The following is a 17,211-nucleotide window of genomic DNA, read 5'->3' as shown; positions in this document are numbered from 1 at the left end:
AAGCACACATTACTTCAGTACATTAACATTTTTAGAAGGAAATGCTACCTAAATCATAAAAAAACACTGCATTCATGCACATGCAGCCTTATATTGCAACTCCAAAGCCTTACAGTATGTATATCATTTACTTTTAACAAGACCAATTTTTCACACATTAGCATGCTCTTTTATTTTCAGAATGTTAATGTCTTTCCACAGAACCACAATTGTGATCAAAGTTCACTTCCTGAAACTACTTCCTTAACTATTACTGGGCAATAACCTCAAACTTCATATTCACATCACCAAATGTCAGATGACCATGGAGTATCAGAACATTTCTAACAACTCTCTGTTTGTCCGTACCTCAGCAGTAGCATCCAGCACTGTTCTTGGATTGTGCTGTGCACTGGGTGTACCAGGTAATGTAGCGGCGCTGGTCATGCTCACCCAGCATTTAAAAGATGACAGTTTCACCCCAAAACTGATGCTGAGTCTGGCTGTCTCGGATCTGTTGAGTCTGATATTTCTGCCTGTGTGGATTTATGCCCTTCTGAACGGCTGGGTTTTTGGCCAAGGTCTGTGTAAGTTTTTTTCCTATGTAGTGTACTGGAGCCTCTACAGTAGTGTGCTTTCTGTCACCTTGTTGAGTGTGCAAAGGTACCTGCAGGTGTTGTATCCACAGCGATGGGCCAAGCTCAGGCAGAAGGGTCAAAAGTGGCTGATTTTTGGAATATGGACATTAAGTGGAGCTTTGGGTTCTTATGCTCTTTATTACAGAAACGTGAAGCAGAAGGCTGGGCTTCTACGCTGTTATCAGGATTATAAGAATAAACAAGAAAAAATAGTCATCTTACTTGTCGAAACTCTAGTGATGTTTTTTGTGCCTCTCTTCAGCCTGTTGTGCTTCTACCATCGACTTCACCAACGGATAAATCGGTCGGCTTCCTTCAGAAGCCAAAGGCTGACAAAACTGTCTGTGAGGATCGTAGTGGCCTTCTTCATATTTGGGACCCCCGCTATGATCAACAACTTGGTCTTAATGGCAATTTCATGGAAATCAGATGGCAATGTAACCGGTGCTCTTTTCTTCATTAACAGTTGTGTGAACCCCTTTCTATATGCCTTCTCAGCTCGAACGCTGCAATGCAGAAGAAAACAGCATTCAGATCAGCCACAAGAAAATCTGAATGAAAGCTGAAGCTTTTCTGTTGGTATACTTCTGTCTAATATTATTTGTTTGACTTTGAAGTGTGCTTAAAGGTAAGCGCATATTAAATTTTTCATCATATCCCATTTATGTTTCCTCAGCTGAAAAGAATACTTCTCCATTCCCAAAATATTACAATTATCAAATAAGAATTCCCGAAACAGGGCTGTGGAAGCCAACCAAGGATATCTTCAGCTTTTTGTATTTTCTTCGTCTTATATGTTAAGGTTGTATAATGAGCATTTTTAGTAAGCTTTTATTTTCCTCCTCAAAAGTGGTAAGGATAGTGGTAATGATGAGGCAGATAAACCACACTTGGTCTACTGACTCCAGTTTTCAAAGAGGGATTTCTTTTCTGAAGACACAATGAACTTAAAGCCCTACACAAACAAAAAAGGATGCCAACAAAGACTTATTATTTTTCTGAAATTTGTTGTTTGAAATTAATTGAAGACTAAATGAAAGTGGTTATACAACAGTTTGTGTCTGTAAACATATTTTTCTAAGCTGTAAATAAAGATTTTCATAGTAATTTACACTATGAAAGATCATTTCATGTCAGAGTTATTGTCTGTTTTGGTTTAGTGTTGTGTTCCTTGTTTAATTTGACCCAGTTTTCTTTGTTCCCATTTTCACCCCAACCAATTAGTTCCTATAGTTACTAATTAGTTCTCACCTGTTTTGATTCTGTTAATCATCTGTCTGCAGTTCTTTGTCTGGTATTTTTTTGTATGTTTCAGTTGTTGTGTCATGGTTTCTTCTGAGTTTTGCCATTAGATTTATCATCAAAGACTATTAGTTTGTTGACTTCTTTTTGGGCATTGTGTGCACGATCCTGCACATTAAATTGAATTCTTTCTACTTAAAAAAAATCACATTTAATTCAGTTACTTGTTTGTTTCTTTGTAATTGTGATATTTATAGCAATTTCTAGTGAAAAATAGTTTCAAAGTAAATCAGTTTTTTTTTCAGTGTACATTTTAACTGAAACTGTCTGTCATGATTTTTTTTCTATCTTTACACTCTAAAAAACAATCGGTTAAAAACATCCCAACTTGGTTTAGGCTGGGTATTATAGGACAAAACACATGTTGAACACAGCAACATGTTGATTCGTTTACAGATGAACTTAAATGCTCTAAACAATACTTCACATAACCATTGGTTTGCATGATAACGTCCTTTATTTTCCTTTATATAATTTACAGTAGCCTATTTTAAATCTTTTTTTAATGCGTAGGTCATAGGCTACATAGGCTATTGTCTGTATTTAAACTCGTTTAACAAACATTTGAAGTAAATAATCCTGATTCCACCGTAACGGCTCGGGTTCGTTCGGTCAGGGAACTGCTAATGTTCTGCCGCTAAGGGGACATTATGCGTTTCACTCTTTGCCGAAATATATGCCATGACTGACTCCATAACCTTGCCCTGCCCATAAACAAACGGTAAACCGCTCTATTTGTTTTAAGGTAGGCTATGCCATGTGTCTGTACAGGAATTAACTTGGTTCATTTCTTTTGTGCACTTTTAAGCCGACGACAAAGGACAAGCTGAGCAACTTCTCCTTTATATGGCAGTAGTTTCCGTAATGTCCACTCAACTATGATTTTGTATGGATCAATATGAGATACTGAGGAGAGAGAGAGAGAGAGAGAGAGAGAGAGAGAGCGCGGCTGCGCGTGAGCACTCTCCCGTCTTAGCAGCCGAGAAGCCAGCGCACCCTTCACGTTTGCTGCACTTGCTTCTCAAACTCCGCACACTAAAGAACATTCTAAACTTCACGTTGTGAAATTCAGATGAACGCCGCGTTCCTAAACATGAGGTACAAGCGGAACATCTGATAGACCCCTTAGCAGCAATCTGAATCAGGTTGAAGTGAGAGGAGGAGATCGCATCTCCACTCTGCGGATGATTTGTTTGCGTTGTGCAATTATTTCCTTCAGAAGTGACGAGTGGAATGAGCTGTTTTTACACATTGGTGGTTTCACTGCAGCATGGGAACAGCCGTGTCCAAGAAGAAGAATTTAAGGAATGATGCCATATCTTCTGTTGCCGCAAAAGTTCGGTGAGTCTCTGCAGTAGCCTACAGGCGCGTGAGAAACGCGTTTTATGAAGGCATGCTGCACAAAACTATGACATCTCATCACACCTCATATCATGACGTTTCCTTGGTGACGACTGTAAAACACACGATTGTCGACAACACTTTGTATAGATTGCTAGCAACTTCGTATCAAAATATTAATTTTGACTTAAATTACTTTTTAGGGTTTTTTTATGTATCCGCGTTAATCGACTCCAGAGGGTTAAAAGAGGAAAATATAAAGTGCTTGCAGGATCCTTTAGTCACATATATATATAATACGTATAAAATGTATTTTATAAAAAGGCCATATATATTTTTAGACCCACATGAGCCGCCACTTATAACGAGGATGAGTAGGATTGTTGTTTTAACATTAATATTACTGATAGTGATGATGATGATGATATTTAGGATGTTATTATTATTATTATTATAAGGTTATTTTCAGAATTCATACATTTAGCCTATGCAGCCTGGTTATTAGGCTTTAAACAAAAAACAAAACAAAACAAAAATTATTATTTCTTGATCATTATTGTTTGTATGTTGTTATTTGCTTTTATTAGGCTAATTATAGTTTATGTAATTTAATACAGTTTTATTTTAATTGTCGTTTTAGTTTTGGTTTGCTTATCGAACGATGTAAATATTAATTAGACTGATGTTCTATGACAGAGTCACGACATTACTGTCACAGCTGGCGATTTTCACAGTCATCATGAAGTCATTACTGAGTCAATGCTGAGACTTATTGTTCTTTACACTTGGCTAGTATGTTTGTTTAAATGTATCATTTGGAGTTTTGTGAAGTGATTGGACCTAACCAACGTCATTGTGTGCCTTTGAAAAGCTTCCCAGTCAGTCAATCAATCAGTTAGTCACTCGTTCATTTACCCACACACTGTAAATGACCATTAACAACCTACTAAATTCACCATGACATCACTGCTGTCACCAGACTTCTGACCGTCCCTTGAGACTCACTCCATGTTACAGTCACAGAGTGATCACATGCTGTATTCATCCTCCCTCTATAATTCATCTGTTTAGCTGGGTGGTGCTTGACCATTTCAGACTTAGTCGAACAGCACTTTTTAGAGCTACGCAGTGAGTGGTTATAGATATACAAACCTCCCAGTTGTCTCACAGTTGACATGTAAATGTCTAATTAAATATTAAGACCACCTGCAGTCGTACTGGAAGGAGGCTGTTTCTATAAAGTGGGGAAATTCCTAGGGATGCACGATCATGATTTTTCATGGCCGATTCTGATACCGATTTTTTACAAGCAAACTGGCCGAATACAATACCGATTTCTGATTTTTTTTTTTAAGCAACAAACAAGAAAGAAGGAAAGTATGCATAAACAAGATGTTTATTTGATATTTAATAGGCCATACTGGCTTTTGGCTATTGAAAACAATAATGTTAATCTGAAATTAACGGCAGTAACTGCACAGTAAGTAGCCTACATTCAATACAAACATAGATGGTAAAGACATCAGCATTTAGCTTTTGTTTTTGAATTGGGATGAAACTACATAGAACTGGCCTTAAATTAAAGGATTAACTGCAACCATGTGAAATTAAAGGCAACAACTGCATAGTTCTACAGTCCAAACAACACAATCAACACACATTCAATAATAGGTTTCTTAATGGAATTCAGTATTTGTTTTAGTTTTTAAATTTGGTTTTAAATAAAAAAAGCTTTACCAGTGAGAATAAAACAAGTATGCTATATAAATAAATTATTCCAAAATGTTAAAATCAAATAATGTTGGTGTGAATAAAACAAAGATGCAAAGTGTTTCATTCGTCCAATTAAAAAAAAGGGTAATGATTCACATCTATATTTTTTTACTTGAGCTATTGAAAAATAAATAACTATTTGCTCAAGTTAAAAAATATAGATGTGAATCATGACCCTAAAAATTGTTTACGAACTTTTAAGAATTAGATAGGTGCGGACTGGTACAGTACGCTCGCGCAGGGAAAGGCTCTTATTTGTGCGCTAGTTGCTGTTTGCTTCCTGCTATCTGTGCCTCAGACATGAAGCTCTGCAGCGCAGAACGGCTGCCCGTTTCCTGCGCACTTATTTCGAAATACTTCCACAAAAATTACGTGATAGCGAATGATGTAGTCTAGTGACCAATGTAGTCTGTGCACGCAGGCGCACTTCTGGAAAAATCGGCTGAAAAAAGACCAAAAACCGGCCCGATTGCCGATCCCGTATTTTAAGCAAAAACCGTCCGGTTCCGATTTATGGCCGGTCAACTGGTGCATCCCTAGAAATTCCAACTTTTAAAGGACAGTCTGGCGCTTCTGACTCACAGTCTGTAAATATGTTTACATATTTAAAGAATATGCGACTGATGATTCAAATGTGAGTTTTGAGCAGTATGAAGTAGCGCTTGTTGTTTGTTTTTTCTCTTATCACAAATTCAGACATGGTTTTACTGTATGTTCACGCAGCGCGATACGCAATGTAACATGTAAAAAGACAGTATAAGTCATTATAATCAGTAATTATGTCCGCACTGGATGCAACAAATGCCTCGTTTGTAATGGGTTTTATTGGTTTTGTCTGGTCGTGCTGGGAGACGGAATCATAGTATGTTAAGGGGCATAACATTTCCATCACACGTTAGAGGCATTCAGCCAGTCACAATGCACTAGATAGCTGGCCAATCAGAGCACACCTCACTTTTCAGAACAATGAGCTTTGTAAAAATCTACATGTTTCAGAAAGGCAGGACATAGAGGAGCAACAATAATGTACATTATGTGAAAATTATTATTATTATTTTTTTTATCTTAAACCGCATAAACGCATTGCATTACACCAAATAATGTTCTTTTTATAAATGTCATATGACCCCTTTTATATGTTTAATATGTGTGTGATGATGCTTAGAGTTAGAGATGGTGAGACTGGAACACATGGTGTTTTTCTGTCTTTTTGTAAATATTTTATGGAGTTATCGAGTTGGAAAACCAATAAATATTATCCTCAATATTATACTACAATATTTATGATGTATTTTTATTTTGTTACTGAGACTCATTTTTAGATATGTTATTAAATGACATATTCATTTGTGAAATGAGTTAAAATGCCAGACTGAAGATATTCTTTTGGGACTAATATAGTTGGTCTGCCTCTTTAGAAAGTCTGCATGACATTGACAGGTTCACCAAACAGTGAAAGCTACAGCACACACTGTGGTGGTCCGACTGATATGATTAGGTTTGGCAAACTTCTCCCACATCTTGCTCGTTAGTTATACAATCTGGAATAATGCACTATATATTCCTCTTCTGAATAATAAAATCCTCTCTTCTCCTATTTTACTAATGAGCAAGCCAAGTTGCCCACTGAAGCTTTCTGGACAAGCCCTTTTTGCAGCCTAGTTCAAATAAATGGCCTTTCTGTACCGCATGGGGAGGTTTGAGTTCAAAAAATTGGAATGGATCAGCTGGGATATTTTGGTTGATTGGCATTTTAAGCTCTACTGTTTGCTAGTGTGCCTAATTCAAATACCAGCTTATCTAGTGTTAATGCATTTCTAATGTGAAGTTATTAAAAGCTGAATGCCAATGGCAGATGTTGAGCATTTTCAAAATGAATATGACTCAGAGTTTAGTTCACACTACAGCTTACATAAATTCTATCTGTCAATGACAAAAACTCTTACATGGTGGTGAGGGCAGTGTGAGATGCTGGGTTGAACGGTACACTAAGAAATCAAATCAGCAAAGAGAACACAAAGTTCATAAGTGAGCGAACGAGGAGGCGAGAGAAAGGGGCCATGTCACACATGAATGTTCTGGTTAATGCGTACTGAGCCACTCAAGAACAAATTTTATGTGCTTTTTATGAAATTAGTGTAACACACCAAAGTGGCCTGCTGAAGTCAGTGTCACCCTGGGCAAAAGCACCCATTCCTGACTCTGTGCGTGAACAGACGCATGAAAACATCAGTGTTAGAACAGCTCCAGGGTGTGCTTTCTCTGCTCTCCTTTATCCATAATGCCTTTGTGCACGTATAACCTCCTGCCCTCAATCTATATGCCAGAATGTATTTGTGTCCACATTGGGGCAGTTATTGTTTTAACATTCTGCTCGTATCTTCATGTTGTTCATCTGAGTCACCAGTCATCCGCCTCTTCTTCTAGATCGCCACAGGGCTTTCGTCCAGCAGTCTTGGTTAAAGCATCTGCTTTAGTTAATATGGTTAAAACACTTCTCTCTTGAGTTCCCTTGCTTTCTCCCTTCCCCCATTTTTGTCACATGGCTGAAACCATGAGAGATGCTCCCAGATGTACATGATACTACACCCTCAGACAAACTGGCATGAGTAGAAGGCTAGTCTGTGTGTGTGAGAGAGATATAAGTGATTTGGGCATCTCATAGTCAAGTCAAGTCAAGTTGCCTTTATTTGTATAGTGCTTTATACAATGACACATTCTGACTGTGTTAAAGCAGCTTTACAGGGTCAAACAGGATTTTTTTGGCAATTATGCGAGAGAACAATAACAAATGAATGATGTTTATACCATTTTTTGATGCAACTGCATGCTGTATTTTTATATGAAAATAAACAAGTTGGAAACACTCTTGTGAAAAACTTTTAGTGCTTTTCAATAGTATTAAGCTTCAATTGCCAACTATACATCTTATTGGTTTCTTCTTTAAATTATAAAAAAGTTAATGGTATTATGTTTTATTGATGTATTAATGTATTATTAATGTTATACTAAAACTAAAATTAAAACATTGGAAAAACCATTAATATAACATGTAGAAAGAAAAAATGCATCTTAAGCATGCAGAATAACAGAAATGGACTTTGAACGATTTATTGCTGCTTTGGACGATCATAATTTTGGCATCCATAATTGTAATCGCGATTAGAAATTAGAAACCCCTATTTTAACATTCAAAATATTTAATGATTGTAAATATGTTAAGTTTTTAATAATTGCAACAACAGTGATAAAATAACGGCATTAACATTGATTGGCTGGGTTTTAAATTTAAAACATAGCATTATCTAATTTTGACAAAAAAATAGTTTATAAAATGATAAAGCTCTCATTTCAGACTTAAAACTATTTTTAAGAAAAGGGATGAGTCAAAATGCTGAATGTTTATAGCTATTTTATCTGCTTTGCTAATAATTCTTGAGACTTTATTATGCAAAATGTTTAGATTTTTTGAATGCGCATTAGCTTATTTTCTCCTGATACCTTCTTGATTGATAGCTTCCTGTATTTGCTATGTCCAGTGTGTGTGTGTGTGTGTGTGTGTGTGGGGGGGGGGGTAACGAGTTACAGAGTTGGTATAGCCTACTTATCACAACATTGTCAATCGCGTCGTCAATCGCAAACGATAATTTATTAAAACGTCTCGCTACCGAACTACCTACAGTAGCTTAATTTGTGGAGGACGAAGAGAAAGCACCCATTTGGTAAATGAGCCAGTGAGAAATAATCCAGTGCCATTTCGATACTTTTAAAACGGTACCGACGCCTAAACGGTGCCTGAACCGATACTTTAAAAAAAAGACCCACAAAAAAACTATGGATAACATTAAAGAACATTACAAATATTTAAAATAAATACATAGCTTTCACCTTGGATGCTCTAATTTCCCAAGTTGTGCTCAATCTAAGGCCTAAGGCTAATAAATGTATTTCATAATCTGGGTCATTACTTAATACAAAAACCACACATAATGTTTCGACTGTATCTCTGTCACTCACTCTGATATTTAGTTAAGAAGAGTGCTGTCTGTCACTGTCTTTAATCCATTCTGTGAATGACTGTATGCTCATTCTTTATAAAGTAGCAACAGTCGTTTGTAAAGTAGGGTAGGCCTACTGTGCAAAAGTCTAAGGCACATTAGTATTTTCACCCCAAAAAAGGGTTTTAAGCCAGTTATTTATATCTTTTGCTGTAGTGTGTCAGTAGGAAATATCAGTTTGCCATAAATTTTATTAATAATCTAGTGAGATTTTGAATGCACAAGCAGTCTGACAACGGCGAAATGAATGTTTGGAAATGTAAACTGATATTTTATACTGAAACAGCAAAGTATATAAATAACTGGCCGAACACCATTCTTTAGTGAAAATACTAACGTGCCCAAGACTTTTGCACAGTAGCTGGTGTATGTATGAAGTACGTACGATTAAATTAAGTAGGCCTATATTTAAATAAGTGTTAAGTGTTCATTCATATGTGTTAAGGGCTAGATTTTCGCTGGAGGAAACAGCTGTTTAGTGATGAGCGGTGAACGCAGCGAAAACTTTACAGAATATGAGAAACCGACTGCTCCCTCGTGACCTTTTGTAAACTGCATTTATGACAAAGAACTGCAAAGATACGGATATTCTAACAATCTTTCGATAAACACATACCTTGTGTCCTCTGTGTTTGTTTCCGCTCGCGCTGCTCCGCCGCGGTCTGCGGATTGAAGAGCGCGCTGAAAGACGGAGAAGAGACCGGTCTGACGCCGGTTTCATATGAAACTTAAGGGGAATGACTCTGAGGCGATCACAAATTTGTATACAGTTTATGGAGCTAAATGCTACAGCCCCGCTAAAAAAGCCTAGCGATGCCCGTGCTTCTTGTGTACATTTCGGAGAACCAGGACAAACATTTCAATCGATCGCTCAGGCATTTAAAAGGCACCGAAATCTGCCTCCTCTTATTCAGTTAGGTGCATACCGGTTCCATATCCAACCTTACTTTTAAGAAATATATTTTTTGATAAACGAACCCAAAACTGGCTATGTCCTGGCTGGAGTGTGATGTGTTTTGTGTCTTGTGCAGGTGCGATGGATCGCGTACAAACCAATAGAGTGTCGGAATGGTATCTGTTTATACTTCTCATCCAACCACAATCAAATTCACTCCATCCGGATGGCGCGATTTGTCTGGATAGTTTTTTTTTTTTTTTTGAATGATGACAAGCCGGAATGAAAACAAGTCGAAATGAAATAGCAGTAACGAAGCTATTTTTAAAATGTAAGGAGTAGAAAGTACAGATACTTGCGTGAAAATGTAAGGAGTAGAAGTAAAAAGTCGGCCAAAAAATAATTACTCAAGTAAAGTATAGATACCCCAAATTTCTACTTAAGTAATGTAACGAAGTATTTGTACTTCGTTACTTGACACCTCTGGAAATTTGATAATTTGTGCAGCCCTACAGTGGGGTGCTGAGGGTCTCGGACTGTCAAGTTATTCCAGCTGAGAGGCCCACGGCGGCCTGACACTTGGAAACAAGTCACTGCCAATGTAAAAGTCGTATAAATAAATGAACAGTGCTTGAATGTGTTCCAGTAATTATTGCAATAACCAAAAAAATGAGGAATGTTATATTTTCCTGGCTCATCTTTAGTATCATTATTGCCTTTTAAACATCTTATTGCAAATTTGATGTTGAAATTTTATTTGTTCTGGGGCATTTCTTTTGTGTTGTATTACCCACACAGTTTGCTCATTCTCTCAACTGCGATTCAGTTTGACTATTGACCAATGTGGCCCTGCACAACCGTTACAGGCTTATGTTCTCACAGTTTGTCTGACCATAGAGAGTACTGGGATTTTTTCCGGTGGACCAGTTGACTTGTAGGTCAGTGTAGTGAGAAATCGGGTCTCCATTAGAAGCATTGGCTCAGAACACTTTTAATGGGAACTCTCTTTAGTGCCTGATTACAATCCCTATAAAATCATGTTTTATATATGTAGTTTGAACTATGTTATAATGACCATTTAATGTCTAAGTAAGGTTGTTCTAGCATAGTATAACAGTACCTGATTAGTCTGATAACTTATATTACATTACACATTTGCACTTATACTATATGTAATTGCAACCATTTTTAAAGTAATTATTTGAGAAATATACAGAATCAGATATTTCAGTTATTAATGATGACAATGTAATTATGTTCAATTATTGATTTGTTATTAATAATATAATTATCATTATTTTTTCAAGTAAAATATATTACATTAAATGTGCAATTTGTTTTATGATGAACCATATAGTAAGCAGTCATATTCATATTTTAAATTAATGTTGTTTGTGTGTATTTAGTGATTTATGAGATAAAAAAAATACAAAGATTTATGTGGAGAAAAATGTAATCTAGGCCAGCACATTTATGCTTTGAATCCTGATGTACTGCCCTTAGATACCCACTCCACTTATCTATTTCACATTCAGAGCAGTTTTACGGGATTGCTCCCTCTCTGAGCTCTGCCTGGCAATCTCATTGAAAATGATTTGTGTTCTAGCAGTGAACTTTTTCCCAGCAGCCTTCTGGGTTGTACCTCTTTCTCTGCCGCCAGCCGCCCCATTCCATTTCTCCTGCTATCTGCTTGAACACACATCTCCTCGACGAACATTTTATTTTAAGAGCACTGCAGAGCACATTTCAAATTGACCAAGACATTAAAATCATAACACAACCGCTTTGGGTTTCGATGGGTCTGCATAGGTCCAGTGCTCTCTTTTAGTTCTAGTCCACCCCTGCCCTCTCTGCCCATCACACTTTAAAACACTTAGCTTGTATCAGCTTCAGGTATTGTGGAGGGTAGACAGTGAGAAGAGTGATGAGAAAGTGATTGGATGATTCCACTCTGAACCACTCTTCCCATCTGTTACAAGAGTTTCTTGAGTAAGGAGAGAGAGGGATGCACATGCTGGCTAATATTTAATTATTCAAAGTGTCGTTTCAGGAAAGCATGGCTACTCCAACAACAGAACCATCCCATTTCCCAGCATCCCTAAAGAGGTGCAGAGACTGCACAATTTGCCAGTAGCATACTGATTATGGCTTGTGGAGGTGCTTGTCAGTTAACCGCATTCATCTAGGTGCATTTGTGTAGCTTCCACATTTCTCCAAATGCAGGGATGGAGGTGGGCTTTACTATATTTATGCATGTTAGAATCTACATATTTAGTGAGCTTGTGTGGGAAGGCATCATTAGCTGGGAAGTAAATTAAAGACGAGGAGAGTGAAACGGGTTTGGGGCAATTTTTCATTTGTACATGGTTGTTGGTTTACTCCCCCAGAATATGCGAGTAATTAGGCTGCATTAGTTGTGTTCTCTCTGTGCCACACAGGAGCGGAAAACTTGGTAAATCTTTCCCATGGTTAAGAGTTGGAGTGATGCATTTGATAATGGAATCTGGCAGTTCTTCGAATGCATTAATGATTTGTATAAATCATCTATGCTGATTGTAAGAGTCATCGGGAGTGCACATGTTTCCTTTTTTTTTTTATAAACTTCAGAATTTTGGAAGCCATTTTTAGTGGCATAACCACTCACACACATAGAAAACATTGCAGAAAGGTCATCCGGTTGGTTTAATTAAAAGGAAGGTATTGCAATGTAGGAAAGTTCTTTGAAAGCTATATATATTATTGCTAAGAAAAAGAACACATGGTTAATTTTTCCTTCTGTATAACTAACTCATCTTAGTGGATATGCTTTCTGACTTCTGAGCTGTCTCTCCCCCTCTTTATATAGCAAGTCATACGTTCTTGTACAAGAACAGCTGAGTGACCTCATACTGGAAGCTGGCAGTATGCATCTAGATTTCATTCAGTGCTTTACTCCTCAGAGAAGTAATGGAATGCGGAGTATTTCCACATTTTTCTGAAAGCATGACAGATGTGGTAGCCCAGTTTAAATCAGAGCCACATCTTGTGACATTATCTGCTAATGTTCCTCATTTTAACTTGTGAGGTTTTTGAATATGGAAAATAGACTGAATTAGACCTGTGGTCTTATGGTTTATGAAGAGGAAAAAACAGTATTTGGTCTTGACTACACATGTCACACAGACTTCCAGTGAAGAATATTATCAGAGAGTCAAATTATAAAGCGGCATTCGATTTAAATGCAAAGCCATAAATCACTCAATCGCATTAGAGGCCAAGAGCAATATCTAAAATTGCTTTATGAAGTTAGTGGTCTGTAAATGGCTCTATGTAACACTTTAGGACAGAGAGTTCCACCAATATGGATATGAAATATGGAAGCTGCTTGCAGTATTATCATGAAAAACTATCTAATTGATCTGCTTGGTAAGACAAGATGATTCGGATACTGTTTCCAGGTCCAAGCTTATATGCCATTTCAAGTGAAAAATACTATCACAGCAGCCATTTATGAGCACTGTTCTTTTGTGCCACACCTTTAAGTTAAGCTTTTAAACACTCACGGTGTACACTACTTTTTTCTGGCACCAGCATTTGAATGATTCAGAATATATGAATCACTGTCTGGCTAGCTGAGATTTCAGTAGATAAATGTTAGAATCATGAATTTTTGATAGTACTACATTATACTATAAATTTATAATAGCACCATTTGTTGTTTGATTTTGAGATTGAAAAAGTGTTTGGACACGGAAACTGTGATGTATGACGTTAGACTTAACAACTGGATAGGGAATAACTACTGAGAACTGAAAGCAGCAGCATGGGAAGTACATCAAGACAGAGTTTTGTCTCCATTCTTTGATTTGGTCTCTTGTTTGTCTCTCTGCAGAGCAGCTCGAGCATTTGGAGAGTACCTTTCTCACACACACCCTGAGAACCGCAACGGATCAGGTTAGGTCCATTCCACCTCATGCCAAGTCTTTTGTCTCCTCTTATTTGCCTGTTCTACAATTTGTGCAGTGCTTGAGTGTATTAGTACTTGATGTAGGAAAGCATCATCGTTTTAACATTAATTCCACTTCTGTCAACTCACCCAGTCATCCTTTAATTGATCATTAATGGTGAGCTTCATTGGCACTTGTTGCTTTGTGGAGACAACATTAAAAAATTTGATTATCTCTGTCCCTTTCTGTCTTTCACTCCAGATCATTTGCTATCTGACACCTTCATTGGGCAAGACACAGAGTCCCCAGACATCAGCCGATTGAACAACAATAACAGCCTCCAGCCATACTCCCAACACACTCTCCTAGTCAAGCCCAGTCAAGAAGAGGTTCAGCCAGGCAGCCAGTCTGCACCCCTTCCTACCAGTTCCAAGCGACGTCTCTCCGTAGAACGCAGCCTTTCTTCTGAGGACCAGCATCATCAAAGGTGTGCAGAGAGCTCTTTGAAGCCAGCACGTGTCTACACCATTACTAGGGAGCGAGATATGCTTGGGAGCCAGGGAAGCAAGGAGAGCCTGGAGCTAGAGGTGCTGAAGAGGACCACAGACCCTCCCAGAACCAACGGTCCCTCCAATTTACGTGGCAGCCATCATCGAGGAAGCCACCATCGTGGAAACAACGACCCTACCCACCAGCATCACTACAGCCATCCGCCTCTGACGCAACCTTTGCAGAGCTCAGGAAGTGCCCATAACATCCGGGACTGGGGCTCAAGAAGGAGCAGGTCAAGGGAGGATTGCACGCCGGATTGTGTGGACTGCATTCAGCCACACTGCCAGAGCCAGCACTCTCTAGACCTTGAGACGTCACCACATGATGGTGACAAACAGCACAAGAGGTTGGAGAGGATGTACAGTGAGGATCGTGTGTCCTCTGAGGATCGAGGTAGGAAGAATATCACCATCACCGAATGGTGTATTGTGAGATTTACACTGAACCTGCTACTTTTCTTAGGCTATCATCTTTCTTTCTTTTTTTTCGTAGAGGATCACACGAACAGCTGGTTCCCTAAAGAGAACATGTTCAGCTTCCAGACTGCAACCACCACCATGCAAGCGTGAGTAAACATGGGAATTCATTGCATCAAACATCTCCCTCCATCCTTCTGCTTCCTCCTGAGTAGGCTTGGTCTATGAAACAGACAAGTAATTTAACTATCCTGACTCATGTATATAAGGATTTCTTTCTTTCTTTCTTTCCCCCTCTTCACCTTCCTCTAGCTCTGGCTTTTGTTTCTTTCTCTTTTCTTCCTTTCTTTTTATCTCAATTTCTGTTCATTTGTTTTTTCATCCTTCCCTTTCCTCTTTCTCATTGCCTCCTTCATTCTTTTTCTTTTCCTTTTTCTCTATTTTCCCCCTTCTCTCACTTCCTCATTCATTTCCTTGGTCTCTATATTTTTTTTCTCTTTCCATTTCCATTTTTGTTTCCCTTCCTCATTCTCTTCGCTTTATTTTTCTTCCTTTTCTGCTTTCTTTCCCCCTTTTTATTTTATCTCTTTTATTTTCCTCCTTTGCTTTCCATTTATTTTTCCCTTTCTCTTCCTCCTTGCCTTCTTCGTTCTCTTTTTCCCTTTCTACACTCCCTTTCTTTTGTTTTGTCCCCTCCGACCTCTTTCTTTTTATCCGCTTCCTATTTCTCATTCTCTTTCTCTTCCTCTTTTCATTTTTCCTGTTCTTTCCATTCCTGTTTCCCCGCATGTTTCTCTTTGCCTTATTAGTTCTCCTACTTTAAATTGTTTTCTTTTCCGTCCTGTTTCCTGTCTTCCATCTTTTTTCTTTTTCTTTTTCCTCTTTTTTTCTTTCTCTTGTCCTTCAACTTTTCAGTCGAGTAAATTTAGGCTCCATTATACTCTGTGCTCAGATGCTTCCAATCAGCCTGAATGCTTAATTATCACCTGTCGGGCAGAAGTCTTAATCACAGAGCCCACTGGCTGAGCCCCCCACTGAGGTGCAGTCCACCTCCCACCAGCCTTCATGTTTGTTGTCTCCCCCTCAACCACACTATGCCCTCCTACCTCATCATCTGGTGTCAGTTCTCCTTTCCTTTCCCCTCCCACTTTATCCCTCTCTGTCTGTGAATACTTTGCTATCTCTGCAGCTACTTAATTCATTTTCTCTTCTGACTTATTCATTCGCCTTTTTGCTAGTCTCTAATTGACACTTTCCCTTCAAAATCCTTTCAATTTGTGTGAAACGTCAGTGTTTTCTCCCAAGGTTGGCTGTAGAGCTGCCACATTTTGTGATAATTGCCTGTAATAGATAGTGATAAAGCATTAGGTGATCCTTTCATGAGACCTGATCCAATGTTTATATTTGAAAAAGACTCTGTATTTCCTGTGTACTTTACCTTTTTACTTGCTTTTCATGTGTTTTCTTGTGATGGTTAAAGCACCTGCTCTCTCTTTCCTCTTTTTTTATTATGCATTTATTTCCTTGGCTCCAAAGAATATCGTGAGTATTTCTTTCTTATTAGCCCACTGTTTAAAAGTCAACGCTTCTCTCCATCGCCACCCTCTGCTTCACTGTGCTGCTGCCTCTCCTGTCCTGCCTCTCACTCCACCAGCATTAGACAGAGTGTTTGAAGTTATAAAGGAACTGTCTCACACTGCTTAAAATACACCAATACCAGTTGTGAGTCACTCAGGTTAGTATCGTTAATCACATTTCAACTGCCTGTTTGTGGAACTACTATGGTGGCACAACCTTTGAAGTTTTCTGGGTTTCAACCACAAATTAGTTACTAAAGCTTCTTTACAAAATCTAGTGAAATGCCTTGCTGACATCCTAACTGAAATGGAAAATTAATTTACTAATCTAGAATGTTCTTTTGTAGGCAACTCTGAATTCCACATAAACAGCACTCAAAGCTCACAAGAAAATCAACTCCTTTTTATTATTTATTTTATTTTATTTTTATATAAAAAAATAAAAGGTCAGGAATCAAACAGTAGTATGTTGATGCTATTGCAGGTGAACAGGTGAACCTAACTAAGACAGAATTTAAATAAAACATACTAGCATACTACTCCTTTCTCGTTTATTGTAAATGTCTTTAAAGAAACTAATGCACACACACACACAAACACACACGTAAAGACCATAACATAAAACATTTTCATGCATGCTGATAATGTACAAAAATGCTGCTGTAGTGTCTAAATCACCTGAATCACACAAATAAAAATAAAGTAAAATACAGTTTTAATTAGATAAAATAATATAATTTTCCATTTTTGGTAC

General features: G+C 37.9%; 2 protein-coding genes across 4 annotated transcripts in view; both read left to right on the top strand.

Annotated features, from left to right (window-relative positions):
* The first annotated feature begins 304 nt into the window (after nucleotides 1–304).
* LOC132130961 (leukotriene B4 receptor 1-like) lies at nucleotides 305–1,331 on the top strand. Its single transcript, XM_059542861.1, has one exon. It carries the CDS (start codon nucleotides 305–307, stop codon nucleotides 1,181–1,183), a length of 879 nt encoding a protein of 292 aa, XP_059398844.1. The 3' UTR covers nucleotides 1,184–1,331.
* A 1,555-nt stretch (nucleotides 1,332–2,886) lies between these two features.
* Nucleotides 2,887–17,211, top strand: part of nsmfb (NMDA receptor synaptonuclear signaling and neuronal migration factor b) — a 27,090-nt gene continuing 12,765 nt past the window's right edge. The window contains exons 1-4 of one of the 3 annotated variants that reach the window (XM_059548318.1): nucleotides 2,887–3,260; nucleotides 13,863–13,919; nucleotides 14,174–14,857; nucleotides 14,957–15,029. In XM_059548318.1, coding sequence (XP_059404301.1) covers nucleotides 3,227–3,260; nucleotides 13,863–13,919; nucleotides 14,174–14,857; nucleotides 14,957–15,029 — 848 coding nt within the window. In that variant the 5' untranslated portion in view covers nucleotides 2,887–3,226. Of the gene's footprint in view, nucleotides 3,261–13,857; nucleotides 13,920–14,173; nucleotides 14,858–14,956; nucleotides 15,030–17,211 lie in introns of all 3 variants that reach the window. The other 2 variants (XM_059548317.1, XM_059548319.1) reach the window with 2 other exon arrangements.

Source organism: Carassius carassius, chromosome 4 (genome assembly GCF_963082965.1).
Source record: "Carassius carassius chromosome 4, fCarCar2.1, whole genome shotgun sequence".
In the NCBI taxonomy this organism is placed as follows: domain Eukaryota; kingdom Metazoa; phylum Chordata; class Actinopteri; order Cypriniformes; family Cyprinidae; genus Carassius; species Carassius carassius.
The sequence above is the reverse complement of the archived record's forward strand: the minus strand, read 5'-3'. Positions and strand labels throughout refer to the sequence as shown.

Coding starts and splice junctions, on each gene's coding strand:
- LOC132130961 (XM_059542861.1), top strand. CDS start 305: ATGGAGTATCAGAACATTTCTAACAACTCTCTGTTTGTCCGTACCTCA.